The sequence below is a fragment of the Lissotriton helveticus genome, chromosome 1_1 (genome assembly GCF_964261635.1).
Source record: "Lissotriton helveticus chromosome 1_1, aLisHel1.1, whole genome shotgun sequence".
Taxonomy (NCBI): domain Eukaryota; kingdom Metazoa; phylum Chordata; class Amphibia; order Caudata; family Salamandridae; genus Lissotriton; species Lissotriton helveticus.
The window spans coordinates 2,139,932,341-2,139,952,361 of record NC_136057.1 but is presented as its reverse complement, the minus strand read 5'-3'; the positions used below and the strand labels follow the sequence as shown (position 1 = coordinate 2,139,952,361).

The following is a 20,021-nucleotide window of genomic DNA, read 5'->3' as shown; positions in this document are numbered from 1 at the left end:
GAGCGATACAGCCCCCACCTGTATCCTCGACCCTTCACTTACTTCCTGCCTCGCAGTGCCCGGTGCAGCTTGGCTCTGCCTCCGAGTCTGCCAAGACTATGTTATGATTCCAGCTATCAGTTTAGTCCTCCTTCTCTGCATTCCTAAGCTACTGAACTGCATCAATAGTTTCCGTCATTGTCTAGCCTATTCGGCTCCATGTAAGAGAAATACTGGATTTAATGGTCATTTAATATTCTTCATCACGTACTACATGTAGAATAAATGCATGCTCTAGCCTTAGAGTCAGTTAGCTTCTCCCCTCATGACTTCTAGTTTATATCAACATGTTCCCTAAACATTAGATACCAGATAGGGTCTAGGTACATGTCGCTCCGACCCTCCAGACTTTAGTCTCTGCTCCTAGCACAGAGTTCATAGCCCCCAGCTTCTCCTAGTAACACGTCATTGTCAGTTTGCGCGCACCATTAGGTTAGAGGTCCCGGCTCCTTAGGTAGCCCCCTCCAATGTTTCCGCCCATTTCATGACATATTCTATTACGTTTGCATCACATGTCTATGTATACGCCCTGTTACACCTCCTTTGTACCGTTATCTTTCGCGACTGCTACACGTCACACCTACTGCTCCACCCACTGCTACGCCCATTGCAATGTAATGCTATGTGTTTGCGTTATGTATATATGCTCATGTAATGTTATTAAATGTTAGAGCTAGCCATTCCAGATCCGGTCCCCGGCAGCTGCCGGGCCATGCTAGTCCTTGCCATTCTGTTCCTATGCAGGTTGTCCTGTCCCTGTCCTTTATGCTGTAATAAACCTGCAAAACTCCCACTACCTCGAATCTTGACTCTTATTTTATTGAGCTATCTGTTATTCATTCATTCATTCAAAAATAGATCCGGTATTATTTATTTATATACCACATAATGGCGCCCGAACAGGGACTCGCCCTTTCCCCACGCGTCGGTGAAGCCACGCCGACCCCCTGACCCTCTGCAGTCGTGACGGAACTCTTCTGCGCAGTGGCAGATATTTCTGCTCAAGTATCCCTCAGGCCCACGGAGGAGACGGAGGAGGCGGTCCAGCATCCAGACGAGACGGTGGAGGAACGCGGCGAGTCCCGACCAGAGCCCAAGCCAAGAGTCCAAGGTCCGAGGTATCCGGAGGTCCACCCGTAACTGAAGTCCGAGGTCCGAAGTTCGTCGTCCGTCGTCGTAGCAGTGCAGTCCAGTCCGAGGCCTTCCGTTCTTGCTGCCCGGTGAGTACCGTTACTGGGGTGGTATCTAGACAGGGTCAATCTAATTGACTCTGGTCTGTGGGTTGGTGGTACACAGTCCCACAAACGAAGTGTTCACTTCGGTGGATACGGGTCCTGACGTGTCTCATTAAGAGACCGGTAAGTTTCGTACTGTTTCAGCAGTGCATCTAGTTCCTGTTCTAGTCAGTTCTGTTCTCGAGAAAATTCATGTATTCTGTGTTCCGTATTCCCGGTAGTATTCTGTTCGAACTGTTATTTTAAATGTTTTTCATGTATTTCAATGTCGTGGTATGAATGGGGTATAAGTATCGTGTTTATTGTGTATTGTATTGTGTCTAGATTACAGTTCAGTCATGCCCATATTTTCCAAGTTACGTCAGTTAAAAACTAGAAAGGGTCTGCTGGAAGCAGCAGTTCCCGTCCCGCCTAGGGACAGTCCAGGTCACTTTATGTATCAGAAACATGGCATAAGTGCCATATTGTATCTAGATTTATGGGTAGAGTATACCAAACAGTTAGAAGAAAAGTATAGATGGCCCGTATCGGGTACATGGGATGCCGAATGCATCATGCGAGTAGAAGAAGCATTATGGAAAAAGAAAGCCAGACAGTCACAGAAAGATGCCATCGAGTTATGGCGCAAAGAAGCTCATAAAAGAACTGAAAAAGAAATCAGAAAGTCAGAATTAAGTAGAGAATCCTTAGAGCGAGCCCAAGAAAAAGAATTAATCGAGATAGGTGAACAAGTCAAAGCCGAACAGTCAGACAGACAGAGGCATGCCCTTATTAAGGGTATGTATCCTCTTCTTGCCGAGGGCTTGCCAAAAGCGACCCCGGAGGCATCCAGTAATTTTCCGCCACCATTAGTTCCGACCAAGCTACGTCACAAGCCTACCGCAGCTGATATTTTTATTTCGTCCTATCTGGACGACACAGTCCCAGAATATGCAAATCCTGTCCGCACTCCGCCCGTCCCTGTAAACCAGGTAATTCCTGCTCCCCCAGATACCGGGGTGCCCTTAACAGCCCCCCCGGGTCAGCCCGCCATACAAGTCCAGCCCACGTTACAATTACCCACCCTGCCAGGACGAAAAGCATCAGTTGATGATTCTAGTTTAGGGGCCGCAGGAGGAGGTCTTCCTCAAACCCCGCCGCCACACAAGCGTTTATCAGCACTCGAATTACATGCTCAAGCATCACAGCGTACTCCTAAGAGTAATAAATCTGTTGCAGAAATCAGGCAAACCCTTGGCGAATGTGCCTATGACCCAGTTCCAGGCGAGTTTAATATGGTTTTATATTCAGTACGCGTAAGGAGGGTGACCGAGTATCTAGTCACCCTACCAAATATGAAAGAAGATCTAGACAGGATATATCGTTTCATCCGTACAGGGGATGACCCAGGAAGTATTAGTGATGCCATGTCTCAAAGGAAAGCCGAGATTCAGCGCATGATATTAAAGTTCTTAATTAACTGTCTAATAAGAGAACAAGATTACCCGTCTAAAGACCCGGAAGAAATGAAAATTCTAACAAAGTGGAGTGATAATATAGCCGAAGGAAAGCACAATACCATTAGTGCCATGGAAAGTATGTACAGGAAAATCCGTAGAGAGATAATAAAGATACACGAACAGCGTAAAGCAGCACAAGTAAGCGAGAAAGAAAGTATCTCTGATCCTGAAGAGGAAGAGGATGAGAATACCGCCAGAATAGCGTATGTAGGAAAACCTAGATTTCCAGATCGCCATTTACGCCTAGAACACAAGTCCATTTTCCATCATTCAGCACCAGAACAAGGTTCCCTAGAACAAGTATTCCAAGCTACCGATCACATTCTGAAATCACGAATCGGTTACAGTGAATTAAGTACCATGCATGAACAAGAACTAGTCCGATCAGCAGTCCGATGGATTACTGATTCTACCACTTTTCCAGACGAAATAGTGGCACAAATGTTTCTGAAAATGCCCCCAGCCGAGCAGCGACTGGTGGGTATGTATATGATTCAGCACCTCATTACTCTGTATGAGGGTCAACATTCTGATCCAGGCCCGTTACATGATATCCTGAACGAGTTACTCCAGTACAGATGGAGAGGTCTAGGTACCGATTTAATTAGTGTGATTCTAGAACAGCGCCACAAATATAGAACATTTTTGAACCCGCATTTTGTCCATGTCTCACCCCCAGAAAGTAAATCATTTTACATAGATAGACAGAATCCATTACGAGAAGTCCACCCAGTCAGAGGAGCGGGTGGCGAAATGCAGCGAGTGTTTGTATACACTCCAATCACCAAGATGGAACTTCTAGAGATGAAGAAATTAATTCCCTGTCATGATAAAGATCCAGCAGGGTTCCATAGAGAATTAAAAGACATGCTCCGTATGGGAGAATACACGTACCCGGATATAATTAAAATGTTAAAGGTTCTGTTGCCCGCAGGGGTGTATGAAAAGCTCAAAGAGAAAGAATGGGAGGTGGGAGAGAAAAAGATAGATTGGGCAGTCCTAGAAGCAGAAGATAAGATACGTGTACCAGGTACTGGTCTCGGAGATAAATGTAAAGAATTACCAGAATTATTGATTCAAGTTTTACCCAGATTATTAACAACGAAAAAGGAAGACTGGGATGCAATCTCAGCCTGTAAACAGAAACAAGATGAAGATATTAGTGATTTTTATTCTAGGTTTGAAAAATGTTTCAGTATTAACAGTGGCCTCAAGACAAGTAGTGAGTCATATCCTCACCTGTTTGTTACTAAATTAGTCGAGAATTCAAGTCCACAAGTTAAAAACCGAGTTCTGAAAGTCGAAAGTACCTGGCAAGCTAATACCCCGTCTCAGATGCTCCAGATGCTCCAGTATCACCAGAATAGAATCAGAGAAGAACAAGAACACGAAAGAAAACGTATGAAAGACACGAAAATGAAAGTACTAGTTGCACAATCTGTTCCTCAAGACAGTCAAAAGAGGGGTCCAAATCAAGCCAGTCATCCTGCAGCACCCGTTAAAGGGAACTGCAATTATTGTAAACAGCCAGGTCATTTCATAAACGAGTGTACAGTTCTGAAGCACAACATAGCTACTGGTAAGACTAAAGAAAGACCACGTCCGCCTAGACAAGAGCAAGTTTCACAGACTCCTCAGCCACAGAATGCACAACAGACAGTTACAGTACCGCAGCCTATCGCTGCAACACAGCACGTTACATCGCAGATGTACCAGTATGCACAGTCTGAGTATCCAGAGTACCAGCAGTATTCATGAAACAGCCTAGAGAGGGAGGTAGGCTTGCCTCTCATCGAGATACCTGTAGATCAAGAAGGTCCCTATGTTCACAGTCAAGTATTAGGGAAAGACAGAAAGTTTTTGATTGATACAGGGGCAAGTAGGACCACAATTAGTCACGCCGAAGTTCCAGGGGCTCCGCTCTCAGGCTCAAGAAATGTTTCCCTTGGATTTTCAGGAAAGCCTATCGTTAATGAGATTTCAAAGCCAGTTACTCTAGAAGTAGGTCCATTGTCCCGTACTACTGATCTGTTACTTACTAAGTCATGTCCAGAAAATCTATTAGGCATTAAAACACTGAAAGAGTTAGGTGCAGTTATTTGCTGTTCCCCAGAGGGAATACGATTGTTCCTACGTGACTTTAAGGGTCACTATGTATTACGAGATTTTGATTCAAGACTGTCTAATGTTCCACAGCATTTATGGGCGCAAGGTCCAACTGATGTAGGTTATATGCAAATCACACCCTATCGTGTGACTCTCAAACCAGGTGTAGTGTTACCACGAATCAGACAGTATAGATTGCCACCTGAGGCTGTAGCAGCCTTATCCAAAATTATAGACGAGCTCATGGCTCAAGGAGTAGTTGTAGAAACTGACTCCAATGTATGTAACTCTCCGATCATTCCAGTCATGAAACGTACTGATCCAAATGCACCCCCAGTATATCGATTAGTGATCGACCTACGAGAGCTTAATAAATGTATTATTCCGCAGTACCCAGTTGTCCCAGATATCTCTTCCCTATTGACAGCCATTGATTCCGAAGCCATGTTCTTTACTGTAATCGATCTTAAGAATGCATTTTTTAGTGTTCCGATTCATCCAGACAGCCAGTTTCTTTTCGGATTTTGTTTAAATGGAAGGAGCTATATGTTTACACGAGCTCCTCAAGGTTTCACAGAAAGCCCTAGTATTTACAGCCAAGCACTTAAGAGACAACTTGACAACATTCATATGCCAACTGACACTGCCCTGCTCCAGTATGTCGATGATCTATTGATCACAGCCCGTTCTGAACGTGACTGCGAGCGAGCGTCACTGACGGTTCTGTATTTCCTAGCCGAGATGGGGCACAAGGTGTCCCCTTCGAAGCTTCAATTCTGTGTCCAGCAAGTGGTCTACTTAGGACACTTACTGTCCAAGAGGGGTAGGCAGTTGACACCAGACCGTATCCAGTTGATAGCGAGTCTTCCTCAGCCCAGAACCCAGAAGGAGGTACGTGCTTTTATTGGCCTTACTTCTTATTGTAGACAATGGATTCCACAGTATGCATTTCTAGCCAAGCCACTGATACAGTTAACGACACAGGAGGCAGCCGCAATGACTGTCCTCCCTTGGACATCTGAACATACACTTAGTTTCAACGAGTTAAAGAAAGCTTTATGTCAAGCTCCAGTCCTAGCTACACCGAACTACAGTAAGCCTTTTACACTTTTCGTCACTGAACGCGAAGGTACAGCATTATCTGTTCTCACACAAGATCAAGCAGGACAGTACAAGCCGTGTGCTTACTTTTCTAGCACACTAGATCCGGTCGCCCAGGCTTTGCCTGCGTGCCTCAAGTCAGTTGCAGCCACAGCACTAGCTATCAGACAAAGTGATTCCATAGTTTTAGGACACTCCCTGACAGTACAAGTTCCACACTCCGTGGAAGTTCTTTTAAATAGAACACAAACACAGCACTTGACAATTGCACGTCTAACAGGTTATGAATTGACACTGTTTCAGCCACACATAGAAATCAGACGCTGCAACGTCCTGAATCCTGCTACACTGTTACCATCAGTTAATCCAAATTCTGCCACACACGACTGTGTGGAAGTAGTCAACATTACGACAAAACCAAGACAAGACCTGACAGACATTCCGTTACCAGATCCCGACCTGACACTTTATGTGGATGGTTCATGTATGAGGACTAGTACAGGAGATTTAGTTGCCGCGTATGCAGTGACTACTGACACTGAGGTTATTGAGACACACCGCATTGACACTCTGTCCGCTCAAGCAGCAGAGCTAGTTGCTCTGACACAAGCCTGCATACACGCCAAGAACCTGAAAGTTAATGTTTACACAGATTCACGCTACGCATTTGGAGTCGTACACGACTTCGGAGTGCTCTGGCAGGAGAGAGGTTTCATGACTTCTCATGGGACCAAGATTCAGCATGGTCTCCTTATTCAAGCTCTGTTAGATGCCATACATTTACCGACCTCCATTGCTATTATGAAATGCAAAGCACATACGAAAGTTACTGACATTATTTCCCAGGGTAATGATCTAGCAGATCGCACAGCCAAGCTTACAGCACAGACTCTAGACATTCAAGTTAATCCGACACAGACACATACTCCAGATCCGACTACATGTATGACAGTTAAGGACCCTACACAAGATGTCATAGATATCCAGTTACATGCTACTCCCGATGAAATGAAGAAATGGTCCGAACAAGGAGGGGTCCAGACAGATCAAGGATGGGTGACGAAGGGAAGAACCACATGGTTTCTCCCCGACTCTATGGTTCAAGTCATTATTAATACCGCACATAGTCCAGCACACTTAGGAGAAAAAGCAATGTTAGACAGTATCCAGAACATTTGGTTCAACAAGCATTTACGAGCTGCAGCCAAGCAGAAAGTCCGTACCTGTATGATATGTTGTCAGTTTAATCCAGGTAAAAGTGTCCCGGTGGAACAAGGTGGATTCCAGCCCCCTGACCACCCTTTTGAGGTCCTCCAGATGGATTATATTCAGATGGAGCGATGTCGAGGTTTCAAGTATGTCCTTGTAGTTGTATGCGCTTTGTCCAGATGGACAGAAGCATATCCAGTCCCAGATTACACAGCCGCGACCACTGCCAAGCAGTTGGTTCGTGAGTTTTTCCCTCGATATGGACTCCCTAGAGTCGTATATTCTGATAACGGCCAACCATTCTCCTCAGAGTTAATGAAGCACGTTTCCCTGTTGTTAGGGTACCAGTGGAAGTTTCATTGTGTACGCCATCCTGAAGCAGCCGGTCTCGTTGAGAGACATAATCAGACTCTGAAAATCCGAATTGCTAAAATATGTAAAGACAAGGGTGTGGACTGGCTAGTAGCTCTGCCAGTTGCTTTGTTTTATATGCGCATGGTCGCACATTCCAGATCAGGTCTGTCCCCGTATGAGGTCGTATTCGGCCGCCCCCCTAACATGTGGGGTACTCCTAGACCCCGAAGTATTACTGATGTTTCATGTAATATGCTGACAGATTACCTAGCTTCCTTGATGTCTGCCCTCAACTCATGTCGTTCACAGGTTGCCGCCGCATTTCCAGACAATACCGAGGTGGCACCGCATGAAATCGTTCCAGGTTCGATGGTACTCGTGCGGAACTTCGACAGATCAAGTCCGCTGGAGCCACGTTGGAAGGAGCCCCGTCAGGTCCTCCTCACCACCCGTACAGCCGTGAAATTGGAAGGACGCCGCGGCTGGGTGCATCTTTCGCACGTCAAGAAATTCTACGGATTAAAACCGGTCTCTAAGAACATTTCCCAGGATATCAAGACTTGTCAAAACATTGTTCCTAAGGACTGTCCCGCAAATGACATTGATACAACCCCTCCCTTGGTAGAGAAAACTCCGCAGCAGGAGTATAAGCAAAAACTCCGGTCTAGTAAAATAAGTCAGTCAGTTTGATTGTATAAGTCCTCCCCTAGGTGAAACGGTTAGACTGTTTCTGACATGTATAAAATAGACCCCCATAGTGAGAGAGTTAGTCAAAACTCAATTCGATGTATCATTTTTCTAAGTTTCATATTATTTCTCAGCCTTTTGATTTCCTGCACCAGTTACGCATTTTACCTGTGTTTTCCAGTTCCTCATGTAAATAAGCATTCTAATGTTACAGTAGAGCACACGTTTAGTGATCTGCCTCCTCATGAATATTCATACCGCCTCGCGATGCGTAACAATACATTTATCCGCATGTTACATTATTCACACCAGACCAGCAATGCCACTAATTGTTGGGTGTGTGGTCGACTCCCCCCTTTCCAGACACCGAAGGGAGTTCTGCCACTCTTTCCTTATCCTTTTTCCCATAATGGTTCGTGTGGAGCATGGTCCACGTTAACGTCATCCTCGACAGATATGTCCTTTCTTAACAGCACATGTTTCCCAGACAAGAAAGGTCTTCCCCACAGAACAGGTTTAGACCTAGAAAATGAAGTGTACAATTTAGGTAATTATTCGTCGAATTTCATGGTCCTGAATGTTCAGTCTGATACTACTCCAGATTCTATGGATTCACCTGCTATTTCAGTATTACCAGTCAAAGGCGAATTTTGTGTTCGTAGTTATGGTTCTGTACACGTAGGACATAGTGATTGTACTACTATTATCAAGTGTAGTGACAGTGGGAAATCTATTTTTAAAGCTTCACGTCATTCTTATTTCGTTTGTGGTCAAACTGCATATGTTCGTCTGCCCCTCGATTGGGAGGGAACCTGTTACATTGCCTTCCTACTGCCACCTGTTTTTCTAGCACCACCTGACTACCATAGGAATTCCTACCTAGTACACACTAGACACAAGAGAAACCTCCCGATTGTCGATTATACTGAGACTGCTGCAGAGCAATTCATTGACATTGATAAAGGTGTTTTCCCTTATTTAGGCACAGTTGTAAATAGTAAGCTAATTCGTAGGTTAACAAGAACCCTTGAAGCTGTAGTAGATGAGACTGCCTCTGCTCTAGGTAACTTAACCGAAGAGCAATCCTTTATGAGAATTGTTGTGCTCCAGAATCGTCTCGTCCTTGACGTCATACTGGCCGATAGGGGCGGGGCCTGTAGAGTCATCGGATCCAGTTGCTGCATTTTCATTCCAAATAACGCGCCGTCTGTTTATTCAGCTATAACCAGACTTCATAAAATTGCCCATCTGTTACACCAAGATCCAGGCACCTGGACATGGTCCGGTTGGTTCTGGAATATAATTTCTGCCTGGGGATGGAAAGTCCTGTCTTTTCTAGGTATTGCAGTAGCGATCATATTCAGCTGCTGTCTCTGTATACAATGTGGCCCTGCGATTTGCGGCAAGTGTGCTACCTCTTGTATTCCTAGTCTCAAGCCCCGTTCTAAATCTCGTTCCAAGACAATTCGAGATGAACAAATGGTACTGTATGAAATGATAAATGGTATCATGAATATTGATGTTTCCTGATGGAAACGTAGTGACAAGGAGGGAATGTGGAAAAGTAAATTTTGTCATGTTCTGTGTCCCTACGAGTCATCCATCATATGTTATGTGTGCATGACCAATATGCATATGTTATTCCCCATGTCCGATTCAAGACGCAATTATAGTTGTGTCCACCTCTGATATGCCATTTCCTAGTCCTCATGAGTAATATGAGTGTCAGGCCTATGTAAAGTTATGTTGCCACGTTTCTTAGTGTGCACGTTATTTCATTATAAAGTCCCCGTTTCTAGGCCTCAACAGGGCCCGGACATCAGATTCAGCCCCTGTCTCCTGAAGCCTCGCTGAGGAGCGATACAGCCCCCACCTGTATCCTCGACCCTTCACTTACTTCCTGCCTCGCAGTGCCCGGTGCAGCTTGGCTCTGCCTCCGAGTCTGCCAAGACTATGTTATGATTCCAGCTATCAGTTTAGTCCTCCTTCTCTGCATTCCTAAGCTACTGAACTGCATCAATAGTTTCCGTCATTGTCTAGCCTATTCGGCTCCATGTAAGAGAAATACTGGATTTAATGGTCATTTAATATTCTTCATCACGTACTACATGTAGAATAAATGCATGCTCTAGCCTTAGAGTCAGTTAGCTTCTCCCCTCATGACTTCTAGTTTATATCAACATGTTCCCTAAACATTAGATACCAGATAGGGTCTAGGTACATGTCGCTCCGACCCTCCAGACTTTAGTCTCTGCTCCTAGCACAGAGTTCATAGCCCCCAGCTTCTCCTAGTAACACGTCATTGTCAGTTTGCGCGCACCATTAGGTTAGAGGTCCCGGCTCCTTAGGTAGCCCCCTCCAATGTTTCCGCCCATTTCATGACATATTCTATTACGTTTGCATCACATGTCTATGTATACGCCCTGTTACACCTCCTTTGTACCGTTATCTTTCGCGACTGCTACACGTCACACCTACTGCTCCACCCACTGCTACGCCCATTGCAATGTAATGCTATGTGTTTGCGTTATGTATATATGCTCATGTAATGTTATTAAATGTTAGAGCTAGCCATTCCAGATCCGGTCCCCGGCAGCTGCCGGGCCATGCTAGTCCTTGCCATTCTGTTCCTATGCAGGTTGTCCTGTCCCTGTCCTTTATGCTGTAATAAACCTGCAAAACTCCCACTACCTCGAATCTTGACTCTTATTTTATTGAGCTATCTGTTATTCATTCATTCATTCAAAAATAGATCCGGTATTATTTATTTATATACCACAGAACTCTTACGGATTGTAAAGGAGTTCGTTTCCCCCTCCTCGAGCTCGCCCGGCCACTCGCATTCCACAGGTTGGATTAGCCAGCTTGGGGACTTTTTTATAAACAAAATCAAGTCCATTCAGGACACTTTCCCTGGTATAGACGCTGGGTCATCCACAGATCCGCAGGTCATTCTCCCTTTGCCATCGGACGAGAAGAGCCCAGTCCTCTCGGACTTTCCTTTGTTACCTGTCACCTCCTCTCTTGATCTTCTCTCCCGGCTTCAGTCAGGTTCACCGTTGGACCCGTGCCCAGCAAAATGCCTAGGAAAAATAGCGCCTGCAATTAACAGCTTGCTCAACCCGCTGCTTAATCTCTCCTTGACACTGGGCGAAGTTCCATCGGCCTGGAAGCATGCTCTGATCCTGCCGCTACTCAAAAAGCCTTTGTTGAATCCTCTTGTCCATGCTAACTATAGGCCGATCTCCCTCCTCCCTGCTCTGGCTAAGGTGATCGAGAAGCATGTACAGCTCACTATTTCCAGCTTTATAGAGAGCAATAACATCCTACATGATTCTCAGTCGGGCTTCCGTGCGAATTACAGCACGGAGACAGCTTTGCTCGAGATCACCGACGCCATCAGGGAGACCTTAGATCTGGGAGGGAAGGCGATCCTGGTTATGCTGGACCTGTCGGCGGCGTTTGACACCGTTCCCCATAGCGGTCTCCTTTCCAGACTCTGGGAGATCGGTTTTCGTGGGACGGTGTGGAACTGGTTTAAATCCTTTCTGACCGGCCGTCGACAAGTGGTCTGGGCTCCACCGTTTTCCTCAGAAATGCCGCCGCTGGAGGTGGGGGTTCCTCAGGGTTCTATCCTCAGCCCCACCCTCTTCAATATCTACGTGGCCCCTCTGGCGGCGGTTGCGGAATCTTTTGGTGCCCGGATCATATCCTATGCTGATGACACCCAGCTCCTTTTTACTTGTAAGAAGGGAGAGGCTTTTGATGGTGGTCTGATCAGGGAATATCTGGGTGCGGTCTTTGACTGGTTTCAGCGGAATAGTCTGAAGTGCAATTCCGACAAGTCGGAGTTGCTCTTCTTCGGATCCTAGTTGGAAGACCTGGTGGCCGCAGGACATGTTTCCTCCCGATGTGCCCTCGGTGAAAGCGAAAAACCTTGGTGTGCAGTGTGATGACGGCCTTTCTTTCGGACCGCAAATTGTTGGTCTGGCGGGGAAATGTTTCGGCATTTTAAAAATGCTTCGGAAGTTTCTCCCTTTGCTGTCCTTGCAACACAAAAAGATCATTGTGCAGTCTCTAATTGGCTCGCGACTTGACTACGCGAATGCCCTGTATCTCGGGCTGCCTAAATATCTGCTGGCCCGCTTGCAGATTGTACAGAACTCGGCTGCAAGAGCCATTTTTGGTCTTCCCCGCAGGGCAAGAGCCTCGGAACTTCTAAAGAGACTGCATTGGTTGCCCATTGCTCAAAGAATCACCTTCAAGGTTTTGACCCTGGCTTTCAAGGCCCTCCATTTGATCGGCCCTAAGTATCTGGGGAAGCGATTAGCTTTTTATGTTCCGAGGAGGACTCTGCGTTCCGCCGTGTTGGCTAAAGCTGAGGTTCCTCCCATTAAACTTGCCCGGATCGGAGGGCGTTCCTTCCGCTACTTGGTCCCGTGCTGCTGGAACGAGCTACCGGTTTCTTTAAGAAAGTCAACCAGCCTCCTTTCTTTCAGAAAGGAGCTGAAAACCTGGCTCTTTTCAGTATGATTTTTTCTCCTGACCTGCGCGAAAAGCTGTGTTGTGTTCTCCGCTGTAGTTCTCTTTGCCAAAGCGCCGGGACACCCCTCCGGGTAGCCGTGCGCTATAGAAGAGACCTATACATAACATTCAGATGCCAACTGGATGAAGCATGCCACGAGAGGAAACTATAGTGAGTCAGAGTCCTTTGAAAAAATCTAAGGCTTTCTAGGGCAGGAAAGGCGTCATAGTGGCACCACTCCCCTTTGATTAGTCCTGTAAACATTTGGAAATTGAGTGGTTCCATTCATTATACTTCTTAATTACCCTTCTTTTGATGATTAGCATATCTCCTACTTATCCAACGAAAACTAGTTTTATCACACAAGCACCTCCAGGTCCCATAATAACCTTAATACCTACAAATTCTGTAGGATCGTATCCGTTGTCATCAACCTCTACATGGAGTCAGTCCCTTAGGGCTAAACGCATGGATGACTCTCAAAATGTTCAATACGCTGATAATACACAACTCTACTTGAAAGTCTCCTTTGCTCCAGACATCCAACACTTAAAACACTCTCTGCCCTTCATACAGACCTGTATGATCAGCACTACCTGGCGCTCAACTCCAAGACATAATTCTTCTACTCACCAAAACAGTCAAGCTGTAACGAGTCAAGACCTGGCTCAAAGGGCCTAAACCTAGCCAGATAGGAACCTCAACTGGCAAGTCACTTGGATTCATCCTAGACACCAACCTCACCCTCTAGGATGGTGTCCCAGCTATCTCTATTGAAGAATGGGAAACCATTTTGCCTGGTAAGGAACTTGAGAACTGCTGAACAAGCCTCTTAGTAGTGGCAAACCTCTGCTCTATGATCTGCCAAATTCCACAGTGAACCTCAATAAGAGCATTGTATACGCCACAGCCTGCTTCATTAAGGACCTGAAGTAGGACCTCACCATACTCTACCGGATGGAACTATAATGGCTCCTCTTGCCAGCTTGCAGCATCTTCAAAACCAGCTGTGTCATCTACAAAGCCATCACACTCGACAGCCACACCTGACTGACAAGTTCAGACCAGATACAGCTCTCAGTACCCTTGAAGCTAGGAACCATCAAACTGGAGATGAAGTAGTGACAAAATAAAAAACAAGGCAACGCCTTCTCCATTGATGCACCCAGAATTTAAAGCAACATCTTTGCATGTAACCTGTCTAAAGAGTACTCCATCACAACAAAGTGACAGTCACCTTTCAGTCTCAGAACCCCTCCAACACTCAATGGCTGTACCTTTGCCTCCTGTACAGCACCCCTTCATTTTGGCTGGGTTTGCACTATACACGGTCAAACCTTGGCCAGTAATACTTAGTCACTCAACTTTTCAAACTGCCTTTTTTTCTCCCGTTTTCCCAGGAATTGCAACAGGCTTACAGACACGTTCAAGTAGGTCATTCTCGTGGCACTCAGTTTATCCTGTGTATTCCCTACTTTTTCACTGCACTAATTTCCCCATACAGCTTGAGAAACATACTCCGTGGCTATTCTGTGCTATTTTATGTAAAGAGACTTAAATGTGTCATTATTCAAAATACCCATTTTCAGTAGCTGTTGATAGTTTTCAACTGATTTAGTGGTTACAATGTTATGATGTAAAAGTTGCAGGTTATAGCTGCCTGCATAAATATATGGGGTTTAGTCAATTGTTTTAATACTAACAGTGCTTCACTACTATAAACTAGTCCAGACCTCAAGTCGTTTTTTAATCCCACAATGTAGTGAAAGTTTAATACAGTGCTTGGAAATGGTTTCTTGTTAACGAACCAGGAATGCCCGCATAATGTATGTATAATCCTGAATGAGCCCCCTCATCACATTTGGATAGGCTCAACTGTGGCCTGAAGCCACTATTACTGAAGCTCCACACACTGTATCTGGCATCTGAAATGTGCCTTCTCAGCTGTATGATAAAATGATTATAGCAAGCTCTTTTAAATTGTGATTTAAAGATTACTGCTTCGAATCTTCTCCACCTGCAAAAAAGACCCGTCAAATGTGGCAGTGGATAGTTTCCACTGTTTTAACCGAGTTCTACATTACTCTAAAAGTATGTTTCTGGTTATGAATACAGCAAAACATTACTAGCAATTACTAAGATATTTAGGGTTCCTAAAAGGGAATGTTGGTATTTGGAAACTACTCACCATTTAGGCAAAGTCTTGTTCTTAAAAACATGTATTAAACTTTCCAAGTCGCCCTCTTCTAGAAGTAATTCTCCAAGTAACGTAGATATAAATTGTGTGTAGACAGCGCTATGACGAGCATTCTTCCGAAGTGGGATCATAGGCGACAACCTGAAATAGAAATTTGTATGTGAAATGAAAATAAGAGAATTGAACTACAGGCACCAACAGAAAGTGACATTGTTTTTCAATTTCTTGATTAAAAGAGTGGCCTACGCAAAAATGTCAGGGGGTAATATCAACATGTTGTTTTTCCATAGGTTAGTAGGTGTGGCCTTTCTTGGGATTCTGCCTGATTTGTCAATAATTGCAACATGTGACACAACAAAGTTACTTGATTCGGTAATACTCTATCCTGTATCTTTCTCCACCACGTTCTCAGACGCTCAAGATTGAACATGTTTTTTTTGTTTAAATCTGTTTTTATTGATTTTCAATTTTCCCATCGTCATGAGAGACAACATGTATCATATCAATCCGGACATACATTGAACCATCTGGCAATTTCAAATAATCATTTCAGCTGAATAGGGATAGAATAAACGTACATGTCGACGACATTCTTGAACTAGTTACAAGTTGAACTTCGACAGGATAAAGGCCATCGAACATTAGTGACATGTTTCCATTCGTGTAGCTTACAGTGTTCTCATATCCTACACCGTAGGTAAGTGCACAGATGCTAAAGATAAAACACAAAAACCAAACTCAAAACTAGTAACAGCAGCATATTTCGACTTTTAGATGTACACTCCTCACTGTGTCCCCTCGCCTCCCCCATCGCCCCGTACCGTGGCCCCCCCGTAGGTTAACATCACCACCCAGAGCCCACAACGATGTTCACCTTGGGCATCAGATGTTGCACGTGTGTGTACATGGCGTTGTAAATGTCCCCTGGCGGGTTATCCATCACTCTCCGTAAGGGCGCCTCCCTCGTGTTCAGGTCGTCCCTCTGGACTGTCCCCCACAGGTTGTGTCAAGGCCCGGAGTAGTTCCTCCCATTGTGTCGCAAAAGGTGTCTTCCGGAGTCCCAATGTTTCCTCTCGCAGGATGGTTATTACCTCTGCTTTGGCCCATGCTAGGAGCGAATACCTCCATGCCTGTATGTGCGGCGGGTCTTGCACCTTCCACCTCTTAGTTAGAAGTCGCTTACCTACCACCAAACCCAAGTCAAGAAAGCGAGAGTAAACTTTTGTGGCCGGGGTTCTGCGAAATTGGTTTAACAGGTAAACAGGCCATTCAAAAGGTATGGTGTGGCCTACACATGTGATCAGCGCCTCCCTCACCGCCCACCAATAAGGGATTAACTTGTGACAGCTCCACAGCATGTGTATCACTCCAGCCCCCACCACTGCGCAGCGAGGACACACCACATCTGTGCGATGAAAGTACATATTTATCTTCTCGAGTGTAAGGTATGCTCTGTGAACTATAAACAGTTGTATTTGGCGGAACCTCATGTTTCTGGGTATACGCGTTGGGCTCTTTAGCATCTTATCCCAATCCCTATCCTCCAGTGGTCGTTCCATGTCTTTTTCCCATTTTCGGCGTAGTGGTTCCAGAATTATCGCTGCATGCGTACATAAGGAAAATGCAAACCAACTAATCGAATGTCGACCACGCCCCATAATGTAAAGGTACTGTATGGTGAGGGGCTGGCTCGGCTCCTCTGTCATGTCCCCCACTTAGAGGTCAATGTCGCGATCAGGGAGCGGTGATGCAGGAATTGCCCAGGTGGCAGCCCCGTCTCTTCAACCAGGGATTCATATGGTATGAGCGTGCCGTCTCGGTACAAATCTCCTAAGGTCTGTAAGTCAGCTTTGTGCCACTCTGCAAGTTCAGGAGGTGTGAGCACCCCAGGCCCGCTGGGGGAACCCTCTAGTGGTATGGCCGGTGCATAGGGGACTAGCGCTCTGGTGAGGTATAGACTGCGACGGTAGCATTTATAGGCCACCGCCATGAGGAGCGGTGTCAGCGTTGGGGCTTTAGAGGATGGGTGAAAGAGTTTGGTAATATAGTCCAGTGAGGGGGGAGGGGTTGTGGACGCAGTGTCTTCGCGGCCTCTGTCTGCTAGCCAATGAGCTATCCACTGTAATTGTGAGGCCAGATAGTAGTGCTCAAAACAAGGCGCAGCTAGGCCTCCCTGATCAGTGGGCAAGTACAACTTAGCCAGCGCTATCCTGTGATGCGCGTTGCCCCAGAAGAAGTACCTATGTAGTTTAGTGAGTGTGGTAAAGAAGGCTGCCGGGATATAGATTGGCAGATTAGCAAAATAGTACAGTAGGCGGGGAAGAATCACCATCTTGGATAATGCTACCCTGCCAGTGACTGTTAATGGGAGCATTTTCCAGAAGTGTACTTGTTACTTGATGGCTGTCACAGCCCATCCCAGATTACCATCAATAAGGTCTGCTGGTTGACAGGATATCTGGATTCCTAGATAGGAGACAGTATCCACTTTCCAAGGCACCCTTGTACCATCTAGGATGTATCCCGGGTCTTGAGTGTCCCCCCAAACGCGTAAAGGCAAGACTTGTTGGCATTTACTCCTGATAGGGAGGCGAAGTCACGTAATGTGTGCGCCAGTTGGGCAGGTATATTTCCCACATCCCTAATGAAGACCAATAGGTCGTCCGCATACAATGACACCTGGTGTGTCGCATACCCTAGGTGTATTCCATCTCCCAACGCCGCTTGTAGTGCCGCTGCCAGGGGTTCAATTGCAAGCGCAAACAGGAGGGGTGAAAGCGGACACCCCTGCCTGGTGCCCCTGCATATTGGTATGGCATCAGAGATGTATGGCCCCGTCTGTATCCTAACAGTGGGATTCTTGTGTAGTAGGTCGACCTTCTGGAGAAAACCAAAGCCCAGCCCGTACCGCAACAGCACTGCCGCGAGTTAGCTCCATTCCAGACAGTCGAAGGTCTTCTCGAGGTCCAGCACAAGGCATCCCGCTCTGGGCCATTCCCACACGCTATCCGACGCCACTCTGAAAAATCTCCGCAAATTCAGTGGTGAACTACGCTTGGGTACAAAGCCATTTTGGTCGCTGTGGACTACCACAGGTACCACTGGCCCCAGGCGTTCTGCCAACACCTTGCCAAATATTTTATAGTCCACATTGAGGAGTGCCAGAGGTCTGTAGGATCCCAAGCTTTCAGGGTCTCTGTTTGGTTTGAGCAGGGACACCAGGTAGGCCTCGCGCATCGATAGGGGCAGCATGTGCTCTTCCAAGGCTGTGGAGTAAAGGGTATACAGTTGCTGCGCTAAAGTCTCCTGGTAGGCCTTATAATATTCAGCAGATAGGCCGTCTGGTCCCGACGTTTTCCCAGACGCCATGGACACAATTGCCTCCCTGATTTCCTCTAAAGTGAGTGGACCATCTAGCGCCTCTTGGTGTGCTTCTGAGACGATGGGTAGGCTCTAAAAACGTCTCCAGATTTGGGCCAGTGCAACGCCCTTTGGATGGGTAGAGTTGTGCGTAGTGATCGGACATCACCCTGTGTATCTCCCACTGTGTATATACCAGGGCTCCTCCAGGTGTGTGCATGGCTCCGATTGGGGCGCGGTTGCTTTCCTGTTTTAGCAGCCAGGCTAGCAAGCGGCCTGCCCTTTCTGCTTTCGCATGGGTACGAGCCATGTGGGCCACATAGTTGTGGCATCTGAGTGGTTCCATAAGTTCCGCGTGCTGTGCCCTAAGGTCTTCCAGACGGTCTGAGTGTCGACCTCCACCCTCGCCCTCGCCCTCTCGCTCATAGTGGAGTAATTGGGACTCGAGAAGGGTGAGCGACAATGTTAGTTGTTTGCGTATGTTCCATGTGGCACCGAAACAGTGACCCTTGACAGCTATCTTGTGGGCATTAGGTTCAATCAGTGTGTTACTTGCCGTCCCTTCGTTAAGTTCAAAATACTCCAGAACAGCCGTCTCCAGGGATACATGGAATTCTGGGTCTTCCAGAGCAGCCGGCTGGAGTCCCCAAGTGGGTATGGGAGGACGAACCGGTTCCAAGTTCAGCTGTAGCCTCACAGGGTTGTGGTCAGAGTGCGTCTGCCGGAAGTATTCCGCAATCTCAACCAGCGGGATTAATGACTGGGAGCCCACCACCCTGTCCAACCGCACATGTAGGTCGTGGACTGCAGATTAATAAGAATAGATACGGTCATTAGGATGTAAAGCACGCCACAGGTCCAGTAATGCCCAGTGTGATAGCCAGTCTACGAGCGCCTGCGCATTTGATACAGCTGATGTCTTTCGGAGGGGTGGAAAGGATCTGTCCGTGTGCATGTCTAACACCAAATGGAAATCCCCACCTAGTAGCCAGGAAAGTCCAACATAGGGGGTCAGCTTTGAGGACAACTGCACAAGAAAGGAGGATTGGTCAGTGTTCGGAGCGTATATGGAGCCCAGCAATATTTGTTGGCCATTAAGTGTTGCGATCACTAGTGTGTATCTGCCTTCAGGGTCCGTCACTGTGTCCGTGCAAATAAACGGGGTGCCCACTCTCGCCCAGATTAATGTACCCCTTGCATGTGCTGAGTATGTCGTGCCATATACTTGACCCCTCCAGCACCTGCGCAGCCTGTCTAGTTCCGGTTGTGTCATGTGTGTTTCCGGCAGAAGGGCTATTGCAGCCGAGTGCCTCTGGAGGTATGCGAATATAGAGTAGCGACGCGCAGGTGTGTACATGCCACGTATGTTCCATGTGATTATGTCAGCTTGTGTCATCCCTAATGAGTTGAATTGATAAGGAAGCCAGGGCCGGGACCCGTTGCAGGGTGCGGAGGCCAGGGAGAGTCACATACGTGTCAGTGTGCTGCAACAAAACAACAGATGAACTAAGAACACCATAACATCTGGGGCATTCATTTCGTGATGTCTGTCCAAACCTCTATAACTGGTAAGTAGTGTGAACTAGGTCAGTGTGTTGCCTAGTGGGGTGCGCACACTAGTGGTGTTATGTTATGGCCACCCCCTCAATTCCAGTATGTGTGATGTGCCATCCATGTAAACTCCTATGTCACTTCGTGGGACCAGTAAT

The 20,021-nt window shown here is 46.5% G+C and overlaps 1 protein-coding gene across 2 annotated transcripts in view; it reads right to left on the bottom strand.

Annotated features, from left to right (window-relative positions):
* The window catches only part of RPAP2 (RNA polymerase II associated protein 2), a 564,035-nt gene that overhangs the window by 29,275 nt on the left and 514,739 nt on the right, over window positions 1-20,021 (bottom strand). For both annotated transcript variants that reach the window (XM_078646326.1, XM_078646327.1), the window contains one exon: window positions 14,944-15,093. In XM_078646326.1, coding sequence (XP_078502452.1) covers window positions 14,944-15,093 — 150 coding nt within the window. The remainder of the gene's footprint in view (window positions 1-14,943; window positions 15,094-20,021) is intronic.